Source organism: Leuciscus leuciscus (genome assembly GCF_965113295.1).
Source record: "Leuciscus leuciscus genome assembly, chromosome: 12".
Taxonomy (NCBI): Eukaryota; Metazoa; Chordata; class Actinopteri; order Cypriniformes; family Leuciscidae; genus Leuciscus; species Leuciscus leuciscus.
The window spans coordinates 32,071,993-32,096,467 of record NC_138736.1 but is presented as its reverse complement, the minus strand read 5'-3'; the positions used below and the strand labels follow the sequence as shown (position 1 = coordinate 32,096,467).

Below are 24,475 nucleotides of genomic sequence, written 5' to 3'. Positions count from 1 at the left end.
AAAAGAAGCCTTGATAAACATTTTTAGTGCCTCTGCCTCTGAGAGTCCTTTTGGATTTGCAGCAGAAAAGACAGAAGACGAAGACCAAGGGCTTCAGACGACACAAGTGATGGGGTCAGACAGCAGCCCTGTCTAGATGTACTGACCTAGATCAAGACAGAACAGGCTGAAGTCTCACACTCACTCATTCACCCGAGCAATGAGCTCAAGACCATTTCATGGGTCCTTTTAGGAATTAACCAACCATCCACTGCTACCAACCATGTTCAAGCTTAACAGTCCTTCTGAAAACTTAGATATCCATATTGAAAAGTGTCATGGTAACGTCAATAAATATTGACAAACTAAAGCAGTTTGCTAAAGGATATTGCTGTTGACGTTGGTAAGGGGGTTAAAAGAAACCAGGCTTCAATGTCACGGCTAGATCACCAGCTTTTATTGTCCCATAGGGAGACATTAAGATGCCATAAATCTGCGCTGAACTTATCGGCTAATGGACTCACTCTCATTTACGACATGCAATTGTCACGGTGTAAATGTGAAACTGTTCGCCAGAGCCCTCTCCATGTCAACAGTATTTAAGTATTATCTGAGCTTTCATTAACAGCAGGTAACCGTCCTCCGCAGAATGACCTAATTGCTTGTGGTTTGAGAACTTCCAGAGCAAACAAAAGAAAATTTATGGCCAACTCGCACGGGAGGATAATTTCAGGATACCTGCGTCTTTTCACCATTTCCATGACTTTTCCTGTCATTCAGATTACTGGATTTTTAAAAATGTATTTTGTAGCAACTACATCCACTAAAAACTATTTCTCAGTAGATTAAAGAAATCGCAGGTTTAAAATTCTCTAATATTTCCCAGGTTTTCCATGACGATTAATGTTGTTTCTTGACTTTTATTTAAATTTCTTTCGTTTTTTCTATTGTTTAACTAAGTAACAAAAGTAAACGTGAACACACAGGGTCTCATTCATAAACACAAATCTGAGTAAATTGCTTGAAAAACACTACTTGAATGTAGATTGTTGTATTGATTTGGACAACATTTTAAAGGGTTTTAGTGATATTCACACAAATTTGTTCTGCAAATGAAGCCCAATGTGAGGATATTTTGGTTTGTGTTGATTATTCATGCACACACTCTTAGCAGACAGACAGTCCTTGTATCAATCCCAATAGCCAAGCACTACCACACTGTGTGTAAATTAGCTTATTAAAATGGTGGGCAAGAAATAAAGTTTCATCGAGAGGGGAGACCGCTTGCCTTCAGAATATCAAGGATATTACAGCCAAAAGCAAACTCTAACAATACTTTATTAGGTTTTACTTTTATAAGGCATTAAGGGTCAGTTTCCCGCATGAACCCACTGAAATAATCTCCATTTAAACACAAATTATTGCCACAAATCACAAAATCCTTAAACATTTTTACCCTTTACAGACACTTGGTTCTTTAAAGGGGTTCATTGCTGTTTGAGCATGAAAAATGTCTGCACATTTACACAGCACAAAATCTAATTTTCAATATCAGTTACACTGTGTCTGAACTCCCTGAAATGCCTCGATTGTAGTCATGAGTTTTCTTCTGGGAACCAACTCATTACAATATTCCTCATTTAAATAATTCTTGCCCAAGGCATGTGCGAAATAAAGAGGAGCCCCGGTTGAGTTGTGTTAATAGTGTGTTGAAACTCGAAGTGATTGCAGAACGCGATATTTTTTTTCCCAGGATGGTAGGGGAAGACTCATGAATATTCATTAGGGAAGTCATCCCTGATTGGTCTGATGACCTACCCCTAACCCCACCCCTAAACCTACACGTCACTGGGGGTCTTATGACCTCCCTAACCCCGCCCCTAAACCTACCCGTCACTGGAGTTAAGACCAATCAGGGATGACTTTCCTAATGAATATTCATGAGTCTTCCCCTACCATCCTGGGAGAAAAAAAATATCGCTTGCAGAACTGGCGTGACATTTGCCAAAGAGAAGCAGTTGACCAAATCACAACACACTGGTCCAGCCGACCAATCAGAGCACATTGTGCTTTTTGGAAGGAGGAGCTTCATAGAGACAGGAACTAAACAGAGCGTTACCAGGCGTTACTGACAGACTGGGAAGAGAGGTGCTGTTGCAATAATATAAATGAAAATGTGTTTTTTGAACATTCAAGCATGAAAACCTATTCTAGTAGGCCCTGAAAAAATGCACGCAAATGGCGCAAAATGACAGGAGAGCTGTCAAAAATACGCTCTCCATTTGTTATTTACAAAATATGTTTGTTATTTACTACAAGTTTTTGCAGAGTTGAGCAATTAAGCCATTCACCAGCAATGTTTCCATTGCGACAAACTGCAAAATGCGCATAAATTCTAAAAATGCACATAAAACCAAATAAATTCCTCAATGCGCATCAAAAAAAGACATGTGACTTTGCGATGGGACGGTACTGGACCAAACCAGCGGTTGCACAGCATCTGAAATACTGTTTAGTTCATTCTGAAACACCTGCGCAAAGTCTGTCGTCAAAGTGGTACAGTATAATAATTACCTCCCAGAACTGTCTTACACGACTGCGTTCCTAAACAGCAACATCTGCCTCCGAAAGCAAGATGACATGTTTATGTGTTTCGTCTGCACGCTCTGAGAAGCAAGCAATTCATTATATATGGAAAATTACAGTGGCTTCTCCTCTTTTCTAAGTGATATTTAGCACCTGTTTATCAGGAACTGATGATTTTGTTCTCTTCGACTCTTCGCAAAGGTTTTATGCGATATTCCAATTCTGCGCATAAGCTATAAGCAACTTTGGATGGAAAAGTTGCATCTACAGTACAGACATGTCTGTAGATCTCTGAATGCAATGATCAATCAGAGGTGTTTAAGTTATTCAGAATCAGAAAAAGAAAAAAAGAATATATAAGAAAATAACACTTAAGTGACAAAGATTAATGCATTAAACAGAACTTGTCATTGTAATTCATATGTATCAGCATGGAACATGTTTAATGAGGGGAGAGAGCATTAATAGAGATTATGGCAGATTTTAAGCTTCTCAAACTCCTGCTGAACTCCTTAAATATTACATAACAGCAGCAGGTGTTATACTGATACCCTATGGGCAATGATCTTATTAGACATTAAAATATGAACTAACTTTAATCTGAGTGTTACAATTCTGATTTAGCCTATATATTAACCAAATTCAAGTAGAAGTTAGAAGCATTTTAAGACATAAAGGGTGACTGAAATATTTTTCAAATGTTCACTCCTTGAAAAAACTTACAAGACTTACATCCAAGTACGTAAAAGTATGGACTCTTTTGACTTGCTCAAGTAACCACCCACAACACAATCCTCCTAGCAACCTCCTAACAACCACTCAGAAGACCTTAGCAACCCTCTGGCAACCACCAATGCCAACAAAAGCCCGTTTTTGTAATGAAATTGTTAAATCCAGCAGAGAGCTTGTTATTGCACAAGCCTGATGATAATATGAGGGATATTAAATATTCACATTCTGTGTTGAACTGAGATTCTGACATCAAAGTCTGGAACTGGGTCATTGTTGAATATGTTGTACAAGAGCAAACACACACACACACACACACAAAAGACTACTGGGGAAACTTCTGTTTTCACAAAGTCAAGACGGAAATGCGGAAATGCACATTTGAATCTAAAATAGCAATGTACTCCATAAAGATTTCTGCAACAAGATAACTCCACTGAAACACATAAATAGAGAGACTGCAACCAAACCGTATTTATGCAGCAAATTGATTTGAATGACTGGGCTTTTTACCTTGGCCTTAGATGGCTTTTTTTTTCATGTGCAATGGGCAATTTTAGATACACATTTATCATGAATAAAATAAAATAAAATAAATAAAATAAAATTATTAAATACAAAACAATAAAATAAAATAAACAAAAAATAAAAAACAAAACAAAAACAAAATTAAACCAAATAGCAATTTAAAATACTTATTAAAAGAATTTCTATTTTAGTATTATTTCTATTTTAATACTAAGATTATTTGATTCTTTGATTATTGAACACGTATATAAAAGTAAAGCAGATCACAACATAACATGCAGAGTTTAACTAGGCAAACAGAAAGATATTCAGCCTTTCTATTAAAAGCTAGCAGAGACATGTTTGTTTGACAGAAAACCAGAGACGAATCAATTTTTCTCAGAGGTTGTTTTCTGTCTAACCTGTCAAACAGAATACAAATCATTATAAATGTGTCCTTCAGTTTTGAAATGATGCCCTTGAGTGTATTCAAAAAGTGGTATTTCTCTGGAGATTTAGATGTAATATAAAATTATTTAACATGCTGCAATCAAATGCTTATTATTTGCATAAGTTTCGATATGACTACAAATTGCACTATTGCATTCGATTTTTTTTTTCCTCTCATCACTCTTGAAACATCAGCCAAGGTCTCCAGGCTTATTACGCAAGCACTTGAGTTTCTAGTATACAGACTGCATAAGCCACTCTAAGAAAAGTACTCCGTGTTCCTTCATGCTCTCATAAGTAGGCACTCTTGTAGTGACTCTAGTGTGACTTCCATTCTTAGGAGTTCTTTGAAACTTTCTCTGGGAAGTGCAGTGAGTGTATTAAATGCAGCTACAGAACAGTCACTCTGTATTAGCCGAGTGTGTCCACACACTGTGTGCGCCTGGATGTTTATGTTTACAGGATATATGCGCTATACAGGCTTCACATCAAAAACATGCCCTACTATTGCCTTCCTAAAGGACTTACATAATTCAAATGGGACTACATGTTTCATTTATCCCCCAAGAAATGGCTTTCATCTTACAACATTGTATTTTGTGGAGAACACATGGCATCGCTCCCACTGGTTAGTCTTTGCTGTAAAATTTGGACATCTGTTCAAGTCTTTACAGAGCCTCTTATGCTAACAAAGGCTGTATGTATTTGATAAAAAATGCAGAAAATGTCAAATGTTTAAATTAATTTAAAATAGCTGTATTCAATTTTAATTTATTTTCTATAATGTATTCCTGTGAAGGCAAAGCTGAATTTTTTCTGAAACATTTATTTTTATTATCAATGGTAGTGTATCTAATTCTATACTTTTCAATCTTTGGGATAGCCAAGTGGGGGATGGATGGATGTAGATAGATAGATAGATAGATAGATAGATAGATAGATAGATAGATAGATAGATAGATAGATAGATAGATAGATAGATAGATAGATAGATAGATAGATAGATAGATAGATAGATAGATAGATAGATAGATAGATAGATAGATAGATAGAAACAACACTTGCTACATTCGAACCAGATGGAAGCATGACAATATGTACCTTTTTTTAAATATTTTATTCTGTGTAGGGACAACAAAGAGAGTAGCCTGGTTAAAACCAGACTCTTCTCAGTTGAAACTGAGTGTAGGGTCTGGCGAAGCTATGTAGACAAATCATTTCCAAAGGGGCGTCACCAACCGACGTAGCTCAAATTCCTCTGGGCGCAATTGGATAGTCATAAAACCAATCAGATTGATGAAGGAGCTGACGTATGCTTCGAGTGTTGTTCTTTGCTCCGGTTTTAACGAAAATGGTAAGTTTAAATCGCTCAAAACAGACGCGATAACTGATTCGTTTATATACTGTCTATGATTCGAACGAGTGATGTTCCACGGCGGCATCCATCTTTGTAATGAAATCTCCTTCTGCGTCGCTGCGCTGTCGTCATCATGTAAATCCCTCCCCAAACGTTTCTGATTGGTGCCGCGATTTCGGCGGCACAGAAATGAGTTTGAATGGGCTCTTCTCCAGACTATCTTGGAGAGAGAATTAAAATTCGCCGGAAGTAGTCTGGGTTTTACCAGGCTACAAAGAGAGTCAAACTGGATCAAGAAAAGATGCAAGAAAGAATCGAACATATGGTGACCACATGAGCACCTCAGCTACCCCTAGGCAACAGCTCATCAGGACATTTTTTAATATTAAAGTTACATTATGTAACTTTTGGCCCTCTAGCGGTTAAAAAATGCTTGCATTTTGCAGAAGAACATTGTTTTGGTTGTGCTTCGGTTCTATGTGACTTGAGCAGATGAATATGACCCTTCACAATAGATAATGCTTTACAATGAACTCTGTTAAGTAGCTATATGGCAATTGATATGTTCCATAAAATACCTTACTGACCGGCTGAGTAATAAAAATGCCATCTCCGCATTGCTTTCACAACATTTCAAATCCCTCAGTTCTTGCCATCTCAGAAAAGCCAAGCCAATGTTGAATCTAGTTTTATTACGAGCTCTGTCGCGTTCTCTTTTTGATAGCAGACTCTCCTCTGTTCTGCTTTTTTTTAAAGCATGTGATTCTCCGGAGGTTCGAGATTTAGCAGCTCCATGCCAACCTTTCTGCTCATTGTGATAACTAACCTATGCCACTCCCACCCAATACATGCGTCAAAATAGCAAGAGCAACTTTTCTCTATTTACAAATACTACGAGACATGTATGGGGCGAGTGACGTACTATATGTACACAAATTCCCATGAAAACCATCCCGACGGGTTTAAAATATAAAAACGTATAATAGGCTTACCTAATGGTGTGTTCACACCAAAGCGAAGTGTATATTCGCATCGCGCGTTACTCGCTCTAGATTACACGTGGGATGTTTCTTGTTTTTCGCATCACTCGCGATTAAAAACATCGCGCGAAAAGGAGTGTCTTCACGCACATCATCAACAACAACAAAAAATTCTAAGCATCATGAGAATTTTCCGCTCGAGATGAAATTTTTTAACTTGCGCGGAAGACGCAATTGAGGCGAATATCGAGCATTCGCGGCAAACGCGTCGCCCAATTCGCGTCATTCGCGCCGCCCGCGTCTGTTCGCGTCTTTGCATTGACTTTGTATGTAATCTACTTGAGCAAATAATGAAATTTGCGTTTGGTGTGAACACGGCATTAGTGAATCAGGGTAAGACAAAAACACATTTTGGAAGAAGAATTGATGATGTATATTTTGTTAATTTTGAACAAAAACAATAGTGTGTTCCTTTAAATAATTTACTAATTTACTGATTATTTAATTAAATACTCAATGGTTCGCTTGCTTTCTGTTGCAAAAAGTATTTTTTTCCCACAAATTAAACAACCGTAACTTAATACTGTAATAACAGATGGTTTTCTTCTGTTCTAAACAGACAGTGTGCCTTCAGGTAATCAGGTAAAGGCAAAACAGCTCTTAGCTTGATTTAGATGGTGGTGATTAGTTAAACCTGCCACTGTGATCCTTATTCACCTGAACCAAGAAAGCTGTAAACCAATACCTTTCTTTTCTAGCCTTACGTCATGTACTTGCGTAGTTACTCCATTAGCCGAGACAAATCCAGAGATGAGTCTTGATAATACTGCCACTGGGATAACCTTTCAAAATGAGAATGTCTGAGCTCGTAAAATCTTGAATCTGACTATTCTCGTCACAGATAACCCCTTCTAGTTTTAACATAATTAATAGGAAGCTATAAAAATGGTGGAATATATCTTTTTCCAAGCAATCCATCACTGTTTCTTGCAGAGATAACAGCCCAGTACTGCTGCAGGTAAAAATAACTCTAAACCTCAAAGGACCTTCCAAACATCCCCAAACACTGCTGAAATAGGCATGAATGCATTTTGACTGGCACAAAGGAAGAAATAACTAACAATATATAAATAAAAGAGGCCCTTTAACAATCCCCAAAACAGCCATCAATAAAACAGAAATGGAGTAGTCCTCTTTAATGATATTGGGCTGGCCATTAGAGCACGTCTGGAAGCCTTGAGGAGAATATTTCATCCTCAGAATAGTGGAATGGAAAGTGCATATGGAAAAATGCAGATTATGGCATCCATCAAGCAGGATGACAGATGTGTAGTGGGGAGGGGAGGGGTGTTAGGGGTTAGAGAGGATTATGTAATCCTCTTGAGATTTTTATGCTTCAACCCCCTAATGATGATTCGCAGGGCTAAAACAAAAAATTCAAGAGCCCTGCTCATGTTCAGCAATATCCCGTTTACAACCTGCATTTATTAGAATCCAGGAGTATCTTCACCTGGGGTCTGTGTCATTTAAATGATAATGCCCTGATCTTATCTCCTGTGGTTTCCTACCAGAGCTTTATTCTCATCACAAAGTTCACTTTTAGAAAACTCATTGTCCTGCTCTGCCTCGACCTTCCTCTCTTAAAGTGATCTGCTTTTGTATGTGCGTGTGTGTGCGCCTCAAGCATGGTGCAGTCACATTGAATTCATGAGAAACGAGTCATGCGGTCATACTGATTTATGGTCAATCAATAATTTGATGATTCATATGTTTTGAATGCAAGTCAAACAAGTATTTATACTGTTGTTTTGGTCCATGCATCAAATAGGATGACTAGCTATTGTAAACAAACGACCATTGCCTGCCACTACTCTACAAATCTACCTAGTAAATATTGTTGTTAAATGCATGCAAATAACAAGATTAACAAAATTATTTGTTAAGCATTTGCATAAAATCAGTTTGCAAATGCATAGCACTTCTTTGTACTCAATAATCACAAAACTCGCTGATACAATGTTATTAAGTTGTAGGTGGTTGCCAAGGTGTTGCTATGCGGTTTTTAAAGCACATTGCTATGCGGTTTCTAGTATTTTGGTCTCTAGATATGATTCTGGTCCCTCCTTTATAAGAGGTTTCGTTCATGTGCATAGTTTCACAGTAAAGTGATATGTAGGGTTAACATTTAACCCTAAGTATGTGCACTAGTATTAGTCATGCTTGACTCAAACAATGGCACTGATATCACAGTTAAACCGTCAAAAACTATGCATGTAAAAACAGTGTAAACCACTACTGTGTACTGACCTCTTTGTGTTGAACATTCTGACTCCTTGTTATCCTGTGTTGGATGGGTGACACAATGACAGCGATAGGCCAGCTCTATGGACTGGACCTGTAGGAAGAGAGTATGGTTACAGGGAGAGGTTCAATCAACATCTCATGGTATCAGGTTTAAGAAAAATCCAAGGACCAATAACCTCATCTCTGTAAGGGGTGTGACCTCTATGGGTGAGTAAATTACAACTGACACTCACAATCCGACAGTCTTGAACAAAATCAGAGGGAGCTGGACAATGTTAGTTTTATGTCCACTAATTGCCGACCAGATGGTGTTTACCAAGGGATTAGTTTGTAGATTTCCTGTCTACAGACTTATCTTTGGTTATATAACTTTACCAAAGAGCAGAAGAAGACATGCAAATGATTATTGCCCACTTTGCTTGGAACCACTAGAGCTATCTCTGTGCTAACTCAATTATACTGTCAATAAGAAACCAAGGATCAGCTTTAATTGACCTGCCCTAAAGGCTATTAAAATGCTAATGACTATAATTCCTGTTTTTCCACTCTCTATTTGAAATGCATGATATTGTATATATGAATATTCAAATATTTGCAGACACCTGCCTTTGCACAGGTCTTATTTCAAAACCAGCACAGTCGTACATCAGGTCCTAAAACATCTTGTGCTTGTCAAAATCTTTGTTAGCTAATAAGATCAATGGCGAGATAAGTCATTTGTCAACTAGGGCTGCCCGTCCAAGCAGAGTGCATCAATAATGTATGAATACGATCGGTGTAAGACGTAGGCACTGGTAAACCTAGTTATCAACCTACCTTAACCACAAAGCATAGTTAATAAATAGGTATAGGTATATCAAAGATTTTATCACGTCAAGCTAAAGGAAAGGTGTTTCATCTCTGGGATTGGTTTGGGAAAGTAGAAATGAGCAGCCTGTACACAATGGTCACCTGAAATAGCATGGCTCCTGGTCTTAATATTGATGAAAAGAAAAGGAGATTTGAACAGAAGACTGTTTCAAATGTCTCTCGTCTTAGCGGTAATGGATAACTTTATGAATGGAAATGGATTTTCCTTTAATTGAGGATGACCTTCTGGCCATCTGGTTTCATTAGAGTGAGCCATAGCACAAAATGACAACGGTAATTGTTCTTCCTGTGATGAAAACAGATCCAGTGCACTATAATCCAATTGCCCAAGACCATGACTAAACATTGAGGATTTCAGGCTGATACATATACAAAAAAATTCACAGTATTTTACCTATGACTGCATTCAATCCATTGCAAACTCTGTACATTTTGCAATTCTTCAAAATGCAGTCATCATAATAACATTTAACTTACTGGGTAAACCATATCTATTAATCAAATGTACTTTAATGTGCATGTTGCAAGGTATAAATACAAAGTACGCTGTTTTGCATTGGATCAAAAGTCACTAATGAGCCTCATTAATAGACATCTGGTCCATATATCACACCACAGCAGGGAAAGACCAAAGCGCAGAGAATAACTACACTCATTACTTACAGATGCTGGGTTTAGCCAATTACTTTATGAATGGCAATTTCCACCACTAGTGAATTAGAAAAAGACATTTTCTGCTTAACCACAGCACAGTTTAGACAGAGGTGGATTAAAAACAAATATCTTTTTGGTCATTCAATTATTTAAGACAGCTTAGCTGGGTTTCTCCTATGAGAATTGCACAGTTTCAACATTTATTATAGATGCATATGCAAACTTGATTCACTGCAGCTAGTTTATGGATTATCTACAGCAGACTTCAAGACTTTTCACTGCACCAACATACTAGGGAAGAGTGGGACAAGCTGTGCCACTTTAACTTAACTTTTAACTTAGTGTTTGCTAACTGAAATGAATCGCATTCCACATGTTGTCTTATTTTGCTGCACTAATGCACAAAAAAAATGCACTACAAGTACTTGCAATATTAAAATAATTTTGTAATAGCATTTCTTGCTTTTGGAGGCAAGGCTTACAACCATATTAATCAAGTTACTGACACACTTGTCAGTATGAGCTACCTAGTGGTAAATACTTCATTTAATAAAGTACATATTGTCTCTGTTCGGCGGAAACCCATCTCCAAAACGCAACTTTTCAGGAAATGGATTAAATACCACGTTGTCAAAGTTGGTATTGTGGCTTTATATATGGTAAGATACTTGAATGCATTATTATGATATTAACATTTTACCAAAATCAAGCTCAAATGGAGTTATGATGTTTTTGACCAGCGAATTTCGAGAATTTTGACACAGGCCTACATGTCTTGTCCGCAATAAAAACGGCCGTATCTGAGGCAGTAATTGCATCGCATTACGTTTTCACCAACTTACAGGTTGATTGTAGTTTACTAGCTATGTGGGCGCTCAGTTCATTCTGTCATTTGGCCAAAATCTCGTGTCAATAAAGACGAAATTCTGCACACAGGCTATTTAAGAAAGTTAAATCAACGACAAATGCTAGACTAAGACACTCTTCTCCGCTCCTCAAATACATTAAACTTTAGCCTTTATATATATTGTGTTTCTTGACTAAAGAAACCGCTATACTTATTCAAACAAACAGTTCTCTATTTACTCTTGCATTGCAAACAAGCAGAGACGGCCCAACCTGCGTGTGGTAGGCCTACTTCGTTCATTCACGATAGAGGCGGGGTGGAGTTGTGAGGTATGACTGACAGTTTGAGGATCCAATGGAGTTACGAGGTTTAGTCACAAGCTCTTTTTAATACTTTTCATTGATTAAATAGTTGTAAAACCCACAGACAGATGTAAATATGTAAATCTAATATATATTATATTAGAAAATATATTTTAATTATATGGCTAATTCTACCGGAAATCTGTCCAATCTAATATTGGTACTGATTTCAGCACTGGACAGCGACCAATGTCCAATGAGAGTTCACAATCTAGACAGCAATAATATCTGCAAATCACATGATTTCCTTCTATAGGCATACGTTGAGGTTTCAAATCTCAAGTATCTGGTTTACATTAATATCTACTAAGAGACAAACACGATTCACTAAAAGCTCTTGCTGGAAAACACGATGGCCTTATTAAAGTGCAGCAGCCATGACCATGGAAGCACAATAAGCATCTTTATGTAACAAGGCTAATTTACAGCGAAACATGCACATACACAGCACTCATCAATAAAATGAATATTACAGAGCCTCTTCAGTTTGTGAGTGCATAGCCACTGCCCTGTGCAAACTGCTCTTCGGTCATTTCAGTGGCTGGATCTTTAAAGCAGTGTGTCTAAGCCAGGCAAACAAGCCATCTCTTTGGTAATTTATAGACAGAAGCTATTATAATTCACTGGGTTTTTCTATTGCAGCTTTCCATGAGTGTCCGGCTGGATGTGAAAGCACTGCTGCTCTGAGATCGATCAATCAATGAGGACATACCAACAGCGATACAGCCTCTCTGAGTTTCCATTACACTGAGTTTGCATCCAAATCTGCTGTTTAATGAAATAACAATCTGATCAGGCTGAGACACTTTAACCCAAAAAGCGGGTATTAGATGGTAATACAGGTACTTTGATATATATACCATAGTACTGCATAATTACCATGTTCATGCATCATGGTATTTAGCCAACACATTCTACAGTACTTCAAAGAATACCATGGTACTACCATGATACCTTTTGGCAGAATAGCTTAATTTGTACCTCGTAAGATTAATGTTTAATCTTATTATGTTTAAAATGCATGACCAGATGAAATTATGATAGAGAGTGGGGGGAAAGCTTGCATATTTAACGATCAACGCAAGCAAGGTTTCTTCTTATAAGAAATTACAAGGTTTTTTTCATTAACACAGGGATTAACCATCTGGAAATCTAATACTGAATCAGTGCAGGTATAATATCAAAATATAAAATATAAAGTGAAACAAAGTATCTTTAAGACATAACAGTCATCCACTTACACAAAAAAACTAAATTATAACATACTCAAAAACAATACATATATGCATACCTACATAATTATGATGTAAAGTTCCTTTCTGGGTTCCTTAAAATTATATAGCCCCAAATAAATACTTTTATAATAAAGTATACATGAAATGCAATGCATAAAATTAAACTATAGTGCAGATGTCGTATACAATATAGTCCCATTGGCAATTTCAGTTATCCCCAAAATATCCCTCCTGTCAGCTAAAGCTCCAAGAAGAAGAAAAAAGTAAATTATTTTGAAGACTGTTATTTTGTCCTCTACGAGTGCTGCCCCAAGAAACAGTAAAGTTCAAGTTAAATCTCCTTTTATATGTTTTCATTGTTTTATTTACATCCAGACTCAACTGTTTATTCTTACTAGATTAAATAACAATTATCGCTTGAAATAAAATCGCGCTTACCTTAATGCGTCAGCAAATCAAGTGGATGTGTCATATCATGCAGTGTTTATGATTACACCTGCCAGAGACTACCATTCACACTATGCCAGCATTAGCCGTCTGAGAGTGCTATTAAATGGCCGGAACATACCATCACAACCTGAGGTAAAGGGGTGCGGAGGAACCCAACACAACGAGACCAAATCCGAACACATGGATGTCAGCTCTAAATAATGCATGGATATGTTTCATATATAAGGAAACATATAGAAACATTGCGTATACACGATATTCAATGGTACAATCATAGGAAGGGAAGGGAATAATTTCTATGACCCTCTGTTTTCAAACATATGTTCATCCACACATCTCTTTTACACACAAATAAAGACCACAAATTACAGACAAATAAAGTTTATATCTCGGAAAAAAAAGCTCTAAAATAAGTATTATTATTATGACAAATGATTATGAGGAATATAATCATCATCATCATCATCATTATAAATCATTATTATATAATTAATTATCATTAATAATTGAATTGAATTGAATTGAATTGAATTTAATTTAATTTAATTTAATTTAATTTAATTTAATTTAATTTAATTTAATTTAATTTAATTTAATTTAATTTAATTTAATTTAATTTAATTTAATTTAATTTAATTTAATTTAATTTAAATAAGTTTTAAACAAAAGTCAGGCTGTTATTATGAAAAGCGGCTTAAGTTCACTAACCCGGATATTGTTTTTATATACTGGGTTTCAGCAGCAGAGGGCTGCAAGTATCTTTTCTGTTTAATACACTTCTGCATGTTTGTATACTGTAAAGTTTTAACTGAATTGGTTTTTGCTCTGTTTAGTGTTTATTCACCCGACGGTTTCTTGAACATTTCTTAGTGTTAACGATTGTTACTGAGCGTTTAACCTTAACATAGATACACTTACTAACAGGTACTGAATGCCACTTACTAACAGCTGAATGCTTTTGTTTTTTTATAAGTTGATTTTTCCCTATAACAGTTCTTTAACCCAATGGTATCTCGTTAAAAACTATTCAAAATTATTATCTTTAATGTGTAATATCTGTTTTTTTCTTTCTAATCATAAAGTTGGCCAGGTTGAGTTTTATGCAATGGTTATGTATATTATATATGTACATTTATATTAGACTACATATATAATATTATGTTCATTCATATTATTTGCATATATATTATAGACTATTTACACACTATTCACTATACATATCACTATTTACATTCAAAAATGCATATCTTCATATCTTCAATAACCTCTTGGATATGGAATTATGTCCTTACCATAAAATGAGTGACCAGGTTTAGAATATATAGGCTGCAGTTTATAAGGTTTCTCGTCTCAACATTATTATTGTGCCTTTCCCAGAATGCGGCAAGATATGTGGGCAGAAATCAATGCCATGCACCATCCTTTCTTAAAAACTTTCTTCTTGTTTTGTCTTGTTCAGGTGCTTTAGCCAGGTGAATGTTGGGAGTTCGAGCCCTGTTTGGAATCGGTCTTCTTGTGACATCACGAGGAGGCTCTGTCCTGACACATACAGGAGCATGTGCACGTGTTGCCAGTAACATCTACACTAAAGGTCTCGCTCATAGACAGGCTTGCACTATGGCCAATACAATAAAGTACCTGGGGTGAGTGTAAATGCACTACACTCTCTGTGTGATATGATAAGTATTGTTGCATGTCAGTCATTATTTATCCATAACATGATGTTTCATTACTGTTGTTGTGAATGTCAATGTACAAGTTTTTATTTCTGGTTTCTGTCATCACAGACAAGAAGAGGCTCAGCACATTGACGAGGAGCTGTTTAATGAGTACAGCTTCAGTGTGGATCAGTTAATGGAGCTGGCCGGGCTTAGCTGTGCCACGGCCGTGTCAAAGGTACATCTGATGGTCCATCATCATGCAGAAAGGATCACATACAGCTTATACACATAATACACAATCAAATCAGTGGTTTACTTCATAGGGCTATCCTCTACAATCACTGCTCAAGAGTCCACCCAGAGTTCTGGTGATCTGTGGCCCTGGAAATAATGGAGGAGATGGCTTGGTTTGTGCTAGACATCTCAAACTGTTTGTGAGTTCAAGCTGAAAATAAAATGACTTTCAAATCTTTCCCTCATTAAACTTAATATTTTATGAAGGCGTATTGATTTTATTCATATTGCATGTGAATCTCCTAGGGATATGAGCCATCTGTATTGTACCCGAAGCGCCCCAGCAAACAGCTGTTTCAGAATCTTACCACCCAGTGTGAGAAGATGGATATATCCTTCCTGACAGAGATGCCTGAGGTACAACGGGAACCTCAGCGGTCAATACCACATTTTTTACACCATGGGGGGGTCCAAATATTTTTTATTTATTTTTTTACACCTTTCATTGGGGTTCCTCCTTCTCATTAATAACTGATAAAATAATGTGCCTGTTTGCACTGAATGTCCCTGGGACAACTATCTGACATTCCAATGTTTTTATTTATTTTTACCTTCACATAAATTGATTTATGTTCATTTATTGTTAACGTTAATGGATATATATTTATGTTTTTGTACACAACCATTTAGAAGTTTGCGGTCAGTAATAAAAAAAAAAAAGAGAAATTAATACTTTTATTCAGCAAGGATGCATTAAATTGATCGAAAGTGCCAGTAAAGACATTTATAATGTTACGAAAAAATTCTATGTCCAATAAATGCGTTACATTTTCTAATCATCAAAGATTCCTGAAAAAAATATGGAATTGTTTCCACAAAGATATTACGCAGCACAACTGTTTTCAACATTGAAAATAATCATAAATGTTTCTTGAGCACCAAATCAGCATATTAGAATGATTTCATGATTAGAAGGATCATGTGACACTGAAAACTGGAGTAATGATGCAGAAAATCCAGCTTTGAATAAATTACATTTTGAAATATATTAAAATAGAAAACAGTTCATTTTAAATGGAAATAATATTTCACAATATTAGACAATATTATATTATTTTTGATCAAATAAATGCAAAAGAGACTTCTTTGAAAAGCATCTTACCAACCCTAAAATTGATCGGCAATGTATATATGTAATATATGTATACTTTGTGTCTGCTATATTCTATATGTCATGAATTTTCCCATCATGCTGTCTGTAGGCTGATGTGATTGATGAAGCTTATAACTTGGTGGTGGACGCCATCTTTGGATTCAGTTTTAAGGGTGCGGTGCGAGAGCCATTCGGTGGCATTCTCTCCCAACTAAAGAAAATCACTGTGCCCATTGCTAGTGTCGACATACCTTCAGGTGAGAATGCACACACACCATCATCAGGAAGAAATAATCACTGAATGTTATTGCAATCCTAGTATTAAAATGTTTGATTAGCATTTAAGAGCCAAAAATCATCTTTTTATTGCATAAAACGCCTGGTAATGGTAAGTCAAATAGTAAATGTTGTCTAATTATGACAAAATATGTTCCTTTTCTTTCACTCTTTAGGCTGGGATGTGGAGAAAGGCTCTCCTGATGGGATTCAGCCTGACATGCTCATCTCCCTCACAGCCCCAAAGAAGGCAGCCAATCACTTCAAAGGACGCTATCACTTCCTGGGAGGACGATTCGTTCCTCCTGCACTTGAACTGAAGTACCAGCTGAATCTGCCTCAATACCCAGGCACTGACTGTGTGTATCAGCTGAACTGAGCATTAGCTTTTCATGCCATTTTTGTGTCAGTAATAAAAAAAATTAAACCTGGAATGAATATACTGATGGGTAATAACTGTCTGGTTTACCACTCTGAATACTTTTCTTATATTGGGTACATGTGGGCTTGTTGATTAATCAGCATCAATCAATAATTGTTTATGATGATGTTTAAAGATATTGACTCTTTATTGCCAAGAACCAGTCTGATTAGTTAAGGATTTATAAAACCTCAAAATATAATAATGTTTTTTGATGATTTTGGAATTTTGCGAATAATTGCTGTATTATTGTTTTGTGTTTAAATATATGAATGTTACATATTTATGTATGGAAATATGTAACATTTGAACTGAAATAAAAACTTTATGCTGACATCCATAACAATGTTAATGAATATGTTTATAGACAAACAAATCAGCACACACACAGGCAATTGTATAGAGCAAGTCACATGATTCATAATCATGATTTTACGAAACAAAAAGGCAGACAGGCATATCATACCATACACAAACAACTAGAGGAACTAAATACAATAAAATGTTGAAACGAATACAAACAGGTGATGATTAGAAGAGTGTGAGCCAGGAGGGATTATGGGAAATGAAGTGTGCTGTGGTGACTGAGGATTGTGACATTTACAAGCTGCATTAGTGTGCAGAGCTCTTCACATTTCTATAATGAGCATGAAATTATTTTTGCAGACAAGAATTCAGATCTCAGTGTTAAAAAAAAAAAAATCAAACATGTAATGCCAAAATATCAATCATCTATAAACCACACATACTTTCCATGAGAAATGTCTAATTGATCAGTCCAACATATTTACTTGTTTCAAAGATTGAGAAGTTCATTTTGTATCTATATTTTACAGACCTGAAGTATGTTCTGAAATATTTTTCAGTTAATTTCAACACCATATAAATAGCTTTATAATACAACACAACCCATTTGTGGTTTATCCATAAGAGTAATTTACATTAATGTCTAGTGGTAATTAACAATCATCAGTTCCAATTGTTTACATCTTTTAAAAGTAAAAAACAAGTCACAAAACAATAACCCTAAAAACGCCTGGTCACCTCCCTATTTTGCTCATTGCTATGATATCCAATGAAGGCCAAGCATGAAGAAGTACCTCCATGCAGGTATGAAGCAATCAATGTCATAGGGAAATGTCTTTGTTTTGCTCTTGATGACATTGGGTGTTGTTCAGGTGCTTTAACAGCAGGACTTTCTCTCCTCCTTGTACTCGCTGGACGGGCCCAGGGTCACGGCGCTGATGGAACCTCTGGTGACCTCTTTACTAGCAACTTTCTTGTGTATTGCTGATGGATGAAACATCATTGAACATTGTCTTTATGCATTTAAAGTGAGTTAAAGTCAAGGATTTTAAACTTAAGGTATGAACTGGTTTTGACACCATGATAAAGATAAAGATAAACCCAATAATATATTTGCTGTGCTTCAATGTTAATCAGTGACAGAAGTAAAAAGAAAACTCACATGTTAGAACTTCAAGGAAGGCGGATTCAACGTTAGTTGACTCTAAAGCAGAAGTCTCCATATATAGTAAGCCTTTGGCCTCTGTTTCATCAAAAAATTTAAATAGATTTCATATTATTTCATTGTCTTAAAGCCATAGTTCACCCCAAAATGAAAATTCTGTCATAACCTTTAAGTCATTCCAAACCTGCATGACTTTCTTCTTCCGAACACAAAGATATTTTTGATTGGGGTCCAAACAACACTGGACCGCACTGACTTTTATTGTGTGTGCAAAAATGTATTCCGCAGAAGAGAGTAAGTCAGATTTAGAATAACGTGAGGCTAAATTATAACAGAAAATGCGGGGCAAAGGGTAATAAAATGTATTGATACCTGCAAAGTCTTTAGCCTCCTCTGCTGGTACAGTGCGCACAGTTCCCAGGTCACTTTTATTTCCCACAAGCATGACTACTATATGAGGATCAGCGTGGTCGTACAGTTCCTTCAGCCATCGCTCAACGTTCTCATACGTCAGGTGCTTGGTGATGTCATAAACCAGCAATGCACCCACAGCTCCCCTGTAATACCTACAAGAGCCAAACTATTCATTATTACGCATGCAGAAGTAGAAGTGTGTATTGGCTCAAATTGCGCTTTGTGGTTCATTTTTGGTTTACAGTGAGGAGTAAGGTACTTTTTCTCTACCGTTAAAAAGTTCAGGGTCAGTCAGTTTTTATTTTTACTTTCATACAGCAAGAATTAAATAAATTGATAAAAAGTGACACTAAAGACATTTATAATATGATAAAAGATTACTTTTTCAAATAAATAAATACATTCTATTCATCAAAGAATCTTGAAATAAATGTATATCAGTTTTCACAAAATTGATAATAAGGAATGTGTCTTGAGCACCAATTAAGCATATTAGAATGATTTCTGAAGGATCATGTGACACTGAAGACTGGAGTAATGATGCTGAGAATTCAGCTTTGCCACCACAGGAAAATAGAAAACAGTTATTTTCACAATATTAATGTTTTTAATGTATTTTTGATCAAATAAATGCAATCTTGGTGAGCATAAAATACTTCTTTGGAAAAAACATTTTTGGTATAGTCTATTAATACTCTTTCATTTGGAAACTTATTTTGCTTCCCTGATAATTATATTTAAAATATAATATCATTATGTCATATAATATCATTTTATAAGGAGTGGTGATTCCCCAAAAAAGTATTCTGGATGCTTAAAAATGTAACTGAATTAGATTCAGTGACAAAAAATATTAAACCAAATGGCATCTACAAACAAGCTATGATACAGTAAAAGAGTTAAAAGTCATGCAAATACATTTGGGGCCACTCTAGATGCCAGTAACATATCAGTTATACTATTAACTGTATATCCGGTCAAAAAAGGAGTGGTTCTGGGTGTGATGCTAATCACAATGAATTCCAAAGCCTCGTAATCTTAAATAAGGATTCATGTGAACATACAGATTAGAGGTATCTGTAGGATTAAAGGATAGTTTGAGATGACATGATGAGGGACTTACGCTGAGGTAATAGCCCTGTAGCGCTCTAGACCCGCAGTGTCCCAGATCTGGGCCTTGATGGTAATATTATCCACTTGAATGGAGCGAGTGCTGAATTCCACCCCAATGGTTGTACGGCTGTCATGATTGAACTCGTTTTTGGTAAATCTTGACAGTAAGTTGCTTTTTCCAACCCCTGACTCCCCAATTAAAACCACTGAAAGAAAACAAAAGACAAGCTTGATTTGGTTATAATTCACAAAATTAATAAAAATGTATCACATGTAAACACAGAAAGAGAATGATCAAAATGATCATTGTAAAAACATAAATCTGATCTCCAATCAAATGAATCAAACTTACCTTTGAAGACAAAGTTGTAGGCTAAATCTGTCCCCATGTTCACCTTAGCAGTAATGTGTCAGTCTGTATTTAGTGCTTATGTGTTACTCTAGCTCAAAATCCACTGGGAGGAGAAAAGCAGACGCTCACGTTTCCATTCTTGTGCTGGTCTAAAGGCAGATTCCTTATTGCAAGACTCTTCTTTGAGACAGTTGGGGTGGGAGAGCAGGTGAAACAGGTAGAACCACTGATACACAATTGGGAGTGACTTCATGATCTCACACAAAACGGTTAAATCAGTCGCTTCTCAATCCAACAGTACATGTATCCTATTCTATATGTCAGCAAATCAGACATAAAGCTGAGTCATAAAACCAGCCGTCCTGTATCAACAGGCACATCTCAAACCTGTCAAATTCAGAACTCTGTTCTTGTGAACATGAAATAAAAGGGTTTTCCTTAGTATTCTTATCATGTATAAGCAGAAATGTCCAACTACAATACAAAAACAGATGCTAATTTACCTCTTTAGCCTAGTGTTTCTTTAATAATAGACTGGTAAATTACACCTCTTCTGGTCATGCAGCATTTACAAAATCATTATCATGTTGATAGTTTTGCATATTGATAGGTATACAAAGCTCATGGTGATATAAATAAACTGCATTCTTTATTTTAAGGACAGTTTTGTTACTTTTGTATGATAAACAATATGTAGCCTAGTGTGCTAGGTTGCCACAAATGCCCTGTCAGTGCACAATGTACGTCCTAAAACACTGGCATATTATCGCACTGGCTTCAGTGTATGACCTTTAGCAATATTAGAAGCAAAAGCAAAGCAATTTCACAACAAAGAAGAGCAAAGGACGCTGTAAATCAAAATTTGACAGCCACAAATGAGTGAGCGTTCATCCTCCTGTCCTGTGGGTGGCAGCACCGCGCTGACGTGGCGCTGTTGTGTTGTTTTGTGACGCGAATCGCTACGGGGGAAAAGAAGCGCTTCCGTCAGTAACACACGCCGGGTTCATCATGGCGGCGGGACCGATTTCAGAACGAAATCAAGGTAAAATTGAATAAATATAAACTCGTAGGGATACGTTTTATGTACGGTTCAAGAAAAGTATTGCAGCACTGTGGAAACATTTTAAGCTATTCCTGTCTTCTTTACAAGCATTGAGTCGCTTACTTCCATTTATTTAAATACGCTTGCTAAAAACTAATAACAAAGAAAAGTTTGGGGTTTAATAATTAAGTGCGTCAAAACAATATGATATATTACTACTACTAGTTATAATAATAACAATAAGCTTAATAATGCGGATCTTATAAACTGCCATATCTTTGTGTCCAGTGCAGCAGTGCATGTTTATTTTGATCATATTTCATTTTCAGATGCCACTGTATATGTGGGTGGTCTTGATGAGAAGGTCTCTGAGCCTCTTCTGTGGGAGCTTTTTCTCCAAGCTGGTCCAGTGGTAAACACACACATGCCCAAAGACAGAGTAACGGGACAACATCAGGGTGAGTTTCCACATCATTGAGCGTTCAGATGAAAGATTTCTATCGTTTTGCATGATTTCAATTGATATTGGTCTTTGTTCTTCAGGTTATGGCTTTGTGGAGTTCCTCAGTGAAGAGGATGCAGACTACGCCATAAAGATCATGAACATGATCAAACTATACGGCAAACCCATACGAGTCAACAAGGCTTCGGCGCACAACAAGAACCTCGACGTCGGCGCCAACATCTTCATCGGCAACTTAGACCCTGAGATCGACGAGAAACTCCTTTATGATACTTTCAGCGCTTTCGGTGTGATCCTTCAGACACCGAAGATCATGCGAGACCCGGACACAGGCAACTCGAAGGGTTATGCTTTCATCAACTATGCCAGTTTTGATGCCTCCGACGCAGCTATTGAGGCCATGAATGGCCAGTATCTCTGTAATCGGCCCATCACGGTTTCATACGCCTTTAAGAAGGACTCAAAGGGCGAGAGGCACGGCTCTGCTGCAGAGCGTCTCCTGGCCGCCCAGAATCCACTTTCACAGGCCGATCGCCCTCATCAGCTTTTCGCAGACGCCCCACCACCTCCCTCCATGCCCACACCGGTCATGACCGCCATGGGTGCAGGGATGCCAATGCCAGGTTAGATATTATGAGAGTATTGAACTATTTTTGACATTTCTCAGATATTTGACTATTACACAGCCCTGCATTTTTAGAACATGCAGTTTTTGTTTTTTTTCAGAAATAGGAATGAAGACTTATAATTTATATTTAATATATGCATGTGTATATTTCATAAATATGCATTCATGTATAAAATGTTAAAAAATCTTCATTCTTATTTACTTATAACTTCTTATAACTTTTTAAGATTTGGTCTCAAAACCGAAAACTCATTTAACAATATAACAAAAGCAGAAAAAAGTTTATTTGTAGTTTAATTTACAATCTGCAAAGGAGTGGAAAATGTTCAAATACTTCATTTAATGTCAAAGAACTTAACATAAAGTTTTTGTTCTTCACAATATCTGGGATTTTCTGTAACTGATAGGATGTAGCATGAAACATTTGGATCATGTTGGCATTTTCTTCTGTCACTGACCATAATTCTAACCTTGAAATCAGGATTCAGGACATAAAATAATGTCATGCATGTGAAGAACAGCTGAGACTAACTGTTGTAATCTGGCTTAGAGGAAGATGGGAATCATGGCATTGTCAAAAAAAAAAGGCAAAAATGCTACAAAATGCATGTCATATTTTGTTAGAAAGTGTGACGTGTTAGAGCAAAAAAATCCACTATTTTTGGAATCAGCACACCAAATTTAGTAAGAAACAAGTGTTGGGTTTCATTCAGCAAATATGATACAGGGAAGTGTTATTTTTGGTACAATAAATGTCTTTTGCATCAATTTTATTTTTGTACATTGATCTCGCAGGGATGCCGCCTCCTGGTGCTTTCCCACCTGTTCCTCCTCCTGGCACAATGCCACCTGGGATGCCGCCCGGTATGATGCCTCCTGCGCCAGGTACTCCTTCACAACAGGGTGGAGGGCACCCACCGGGACCCCCGCCCTTCCCCCCTGGAGGAATGCATCCACCAGGAATGCCGCCAATGCCGATGCCTCCGTCGGGACCTCCCGGAATGGTGCCTCCTCCACCTGGCCCGCCTGGATCTTCTCAACAAAGAGCACCTACTCCACCTGGCATGCCTCCTCCCCCCATGGGTGTCCCTCCCAGAGGACCATTCGGTCCCCCAATGGGTATGTGTGTGAAGAAGTGGCTTGTGCATTTCAGCGGAAGCAAAATAGACAAAATGTTGTTGTTGATGCAATAATTCCTCCCCTTTTTTACAGGTCCACCAATGCATCCAGGTATGAGAGGGCCTCCACCAATGCCACCTCCAGGTTATGGTGCCGGCCCACCCCGACCACCACACTTCGGCTTTCAGAGAGGGCCTCCCTTGCCGCCACGTCCTCCTGCACCACCGAGGGGTCCGATGAGAGCACCAATGCCACCCTAAGCCCTAATGTGAAGACCTTTTTGAAACCTTCGTTGTTTTTATTTACATTCTGTGCTTTACTAGATGGACCACTTGCTTCTTTGTATACAGATTTCTTAATTTTGGTCATTGTACTATTTCAGAATTAGCAAGAATAAACAATTTTATATAACTGTCGTTTTTTTGCAAGTTTGTTTACAAAAGTATTTTAAATAAATGCTGTTCTTTTGAACTTTTTATTCATCATAGAATCCTGAAAAAACTTTAAAAATCCTGAAAACGCCCATAATTTACTCGCCCTCAAGTCATCCTAGGTGTATAGGACTTTCTTCTCTCAGACGAATACAATCGGAGTTATATTAAAAAATATCCTGGATCTTCCAATCTTTATAATGGCAGTGAATGGCCATTTCTAAGTCCATAAAAGTGCATCTATCATAAACAAACTCCATACGGCTCCGGGGGGTTAATAAAGGCCTTCTGAAACCAAGTGATGCATTTGTGTAAGAAAAATATCCATATTTTAAACTTTATAAAGTAAAGTAACTAGCTTCCGGCCAAACAAACATACAGATTCCA

At 37.0% G+C, this 24,475-nt stretch overlaps 4 protein-coding genes across 5 annotated transcripts in view; 2 read left to right on the top strand and 2 right to left on the bottom strand.

Annotated features, from left to right (window-relative positions):
- The window catches only part of oxr1b (oxidation resistance 1b), a 57,480-nt gene extending 48,475 nt beyond the window's left edge, over window positions 1-9,005 (bottom strand). For both annotated transcript variants that reach the window (XM_082187209.1, XM_082187210.1), the window contains exon 1: window positions 8,896-9,005. In XM_082187209.1, the coding sequence (XP_082043335.1) occupies window positions 8,896-8,912 (17 nt within the window). In that variant the 5' untranslated portion in view covers window positions 8,913-9,005. The remainder of the gene's footprint in view (window positions 1-8,895) is intronic.
- A 5,021-nt stretch (window positions 9,006-14,026) lies between these two features.
- naxe (NAD(P)HX epimerase) lies at window positions 14,027-17,252 on the top strand. Its single transcript, XM_082187250.1, has 7 exons — window positions 14,027-14,234; window positions 14,770-14,953; window positions 15,098-15,206; window positions 15,295-15,405; window positions 15,512-15,622; window positions 16,468-16,615; window positions 16,811-17,252. The coding sequence occupies exons 2-7, from the start codon at window positions 14,787-14,789 to the stop codon at window positions 17,011-17,013; spliced, it is 849 nt and encodes a 282-aa protein (XP_082043376.1). The 5' UTR covers window positions 14,027-14,234; window positions 14,770-14,786; the 3' UTR covers window positions 17,014-17,252.
- A 146-nt stretch (window positions 17,253-17,398) lies between these two features.
- rab25a (RAB25, member RAS oncogene family a) lies at window positions 17,399-20,581 on the bottom strand. The gene is made up of 5 exons (XM_082187263.1): window positions 20,406-20,581; window positions 20,064-20,259; window positions 18,899-19,092; window positions 18,524-18,604; window positions 17,399-18,345 (listed from the first exon to the last, which is right to left on the bottom strand). The coding sequence occupies exons 1-5, from the start codon at window positions 20,440-20,442 to the stop codon at window positions 18,239-18,241; spliced, it is 615 nt and encodes a 204-aa protein (XP_082043389.1). The 5' UTR covers window positions 20,443-20,581; the 3' UTR covers window positions 17,399-18,238.
- A 782-nt stretch (window positions 20,582-21,363) lies between these two features.
- sf3b4 (splicing factor 3b, subunit 4) lies at window positions 21,364-24,068 on the top strand. Its single transcript, XM_082185532.1, has 5 exons — window positions 21,364-21,447; window positions 21,777-21,905; window positions 21,991-22,533; window positions 23,334-23,657; window positions 23,751-24,068. Exons 1-5 carry the CDS (start codon window positions 21,414-21,416, stop codon window positions 23,915-23,917), a joined length of 1,197 nt encoding a protein of 398 aa, XP_082041658.1. The 5' UTR covers window positions 21,364-21,413; the 3' UTR covers window positions 23,918-24,068.
- The last annotated feature ends 407 nt before the right edge of the window (window positions 24,069-24,475 follow it).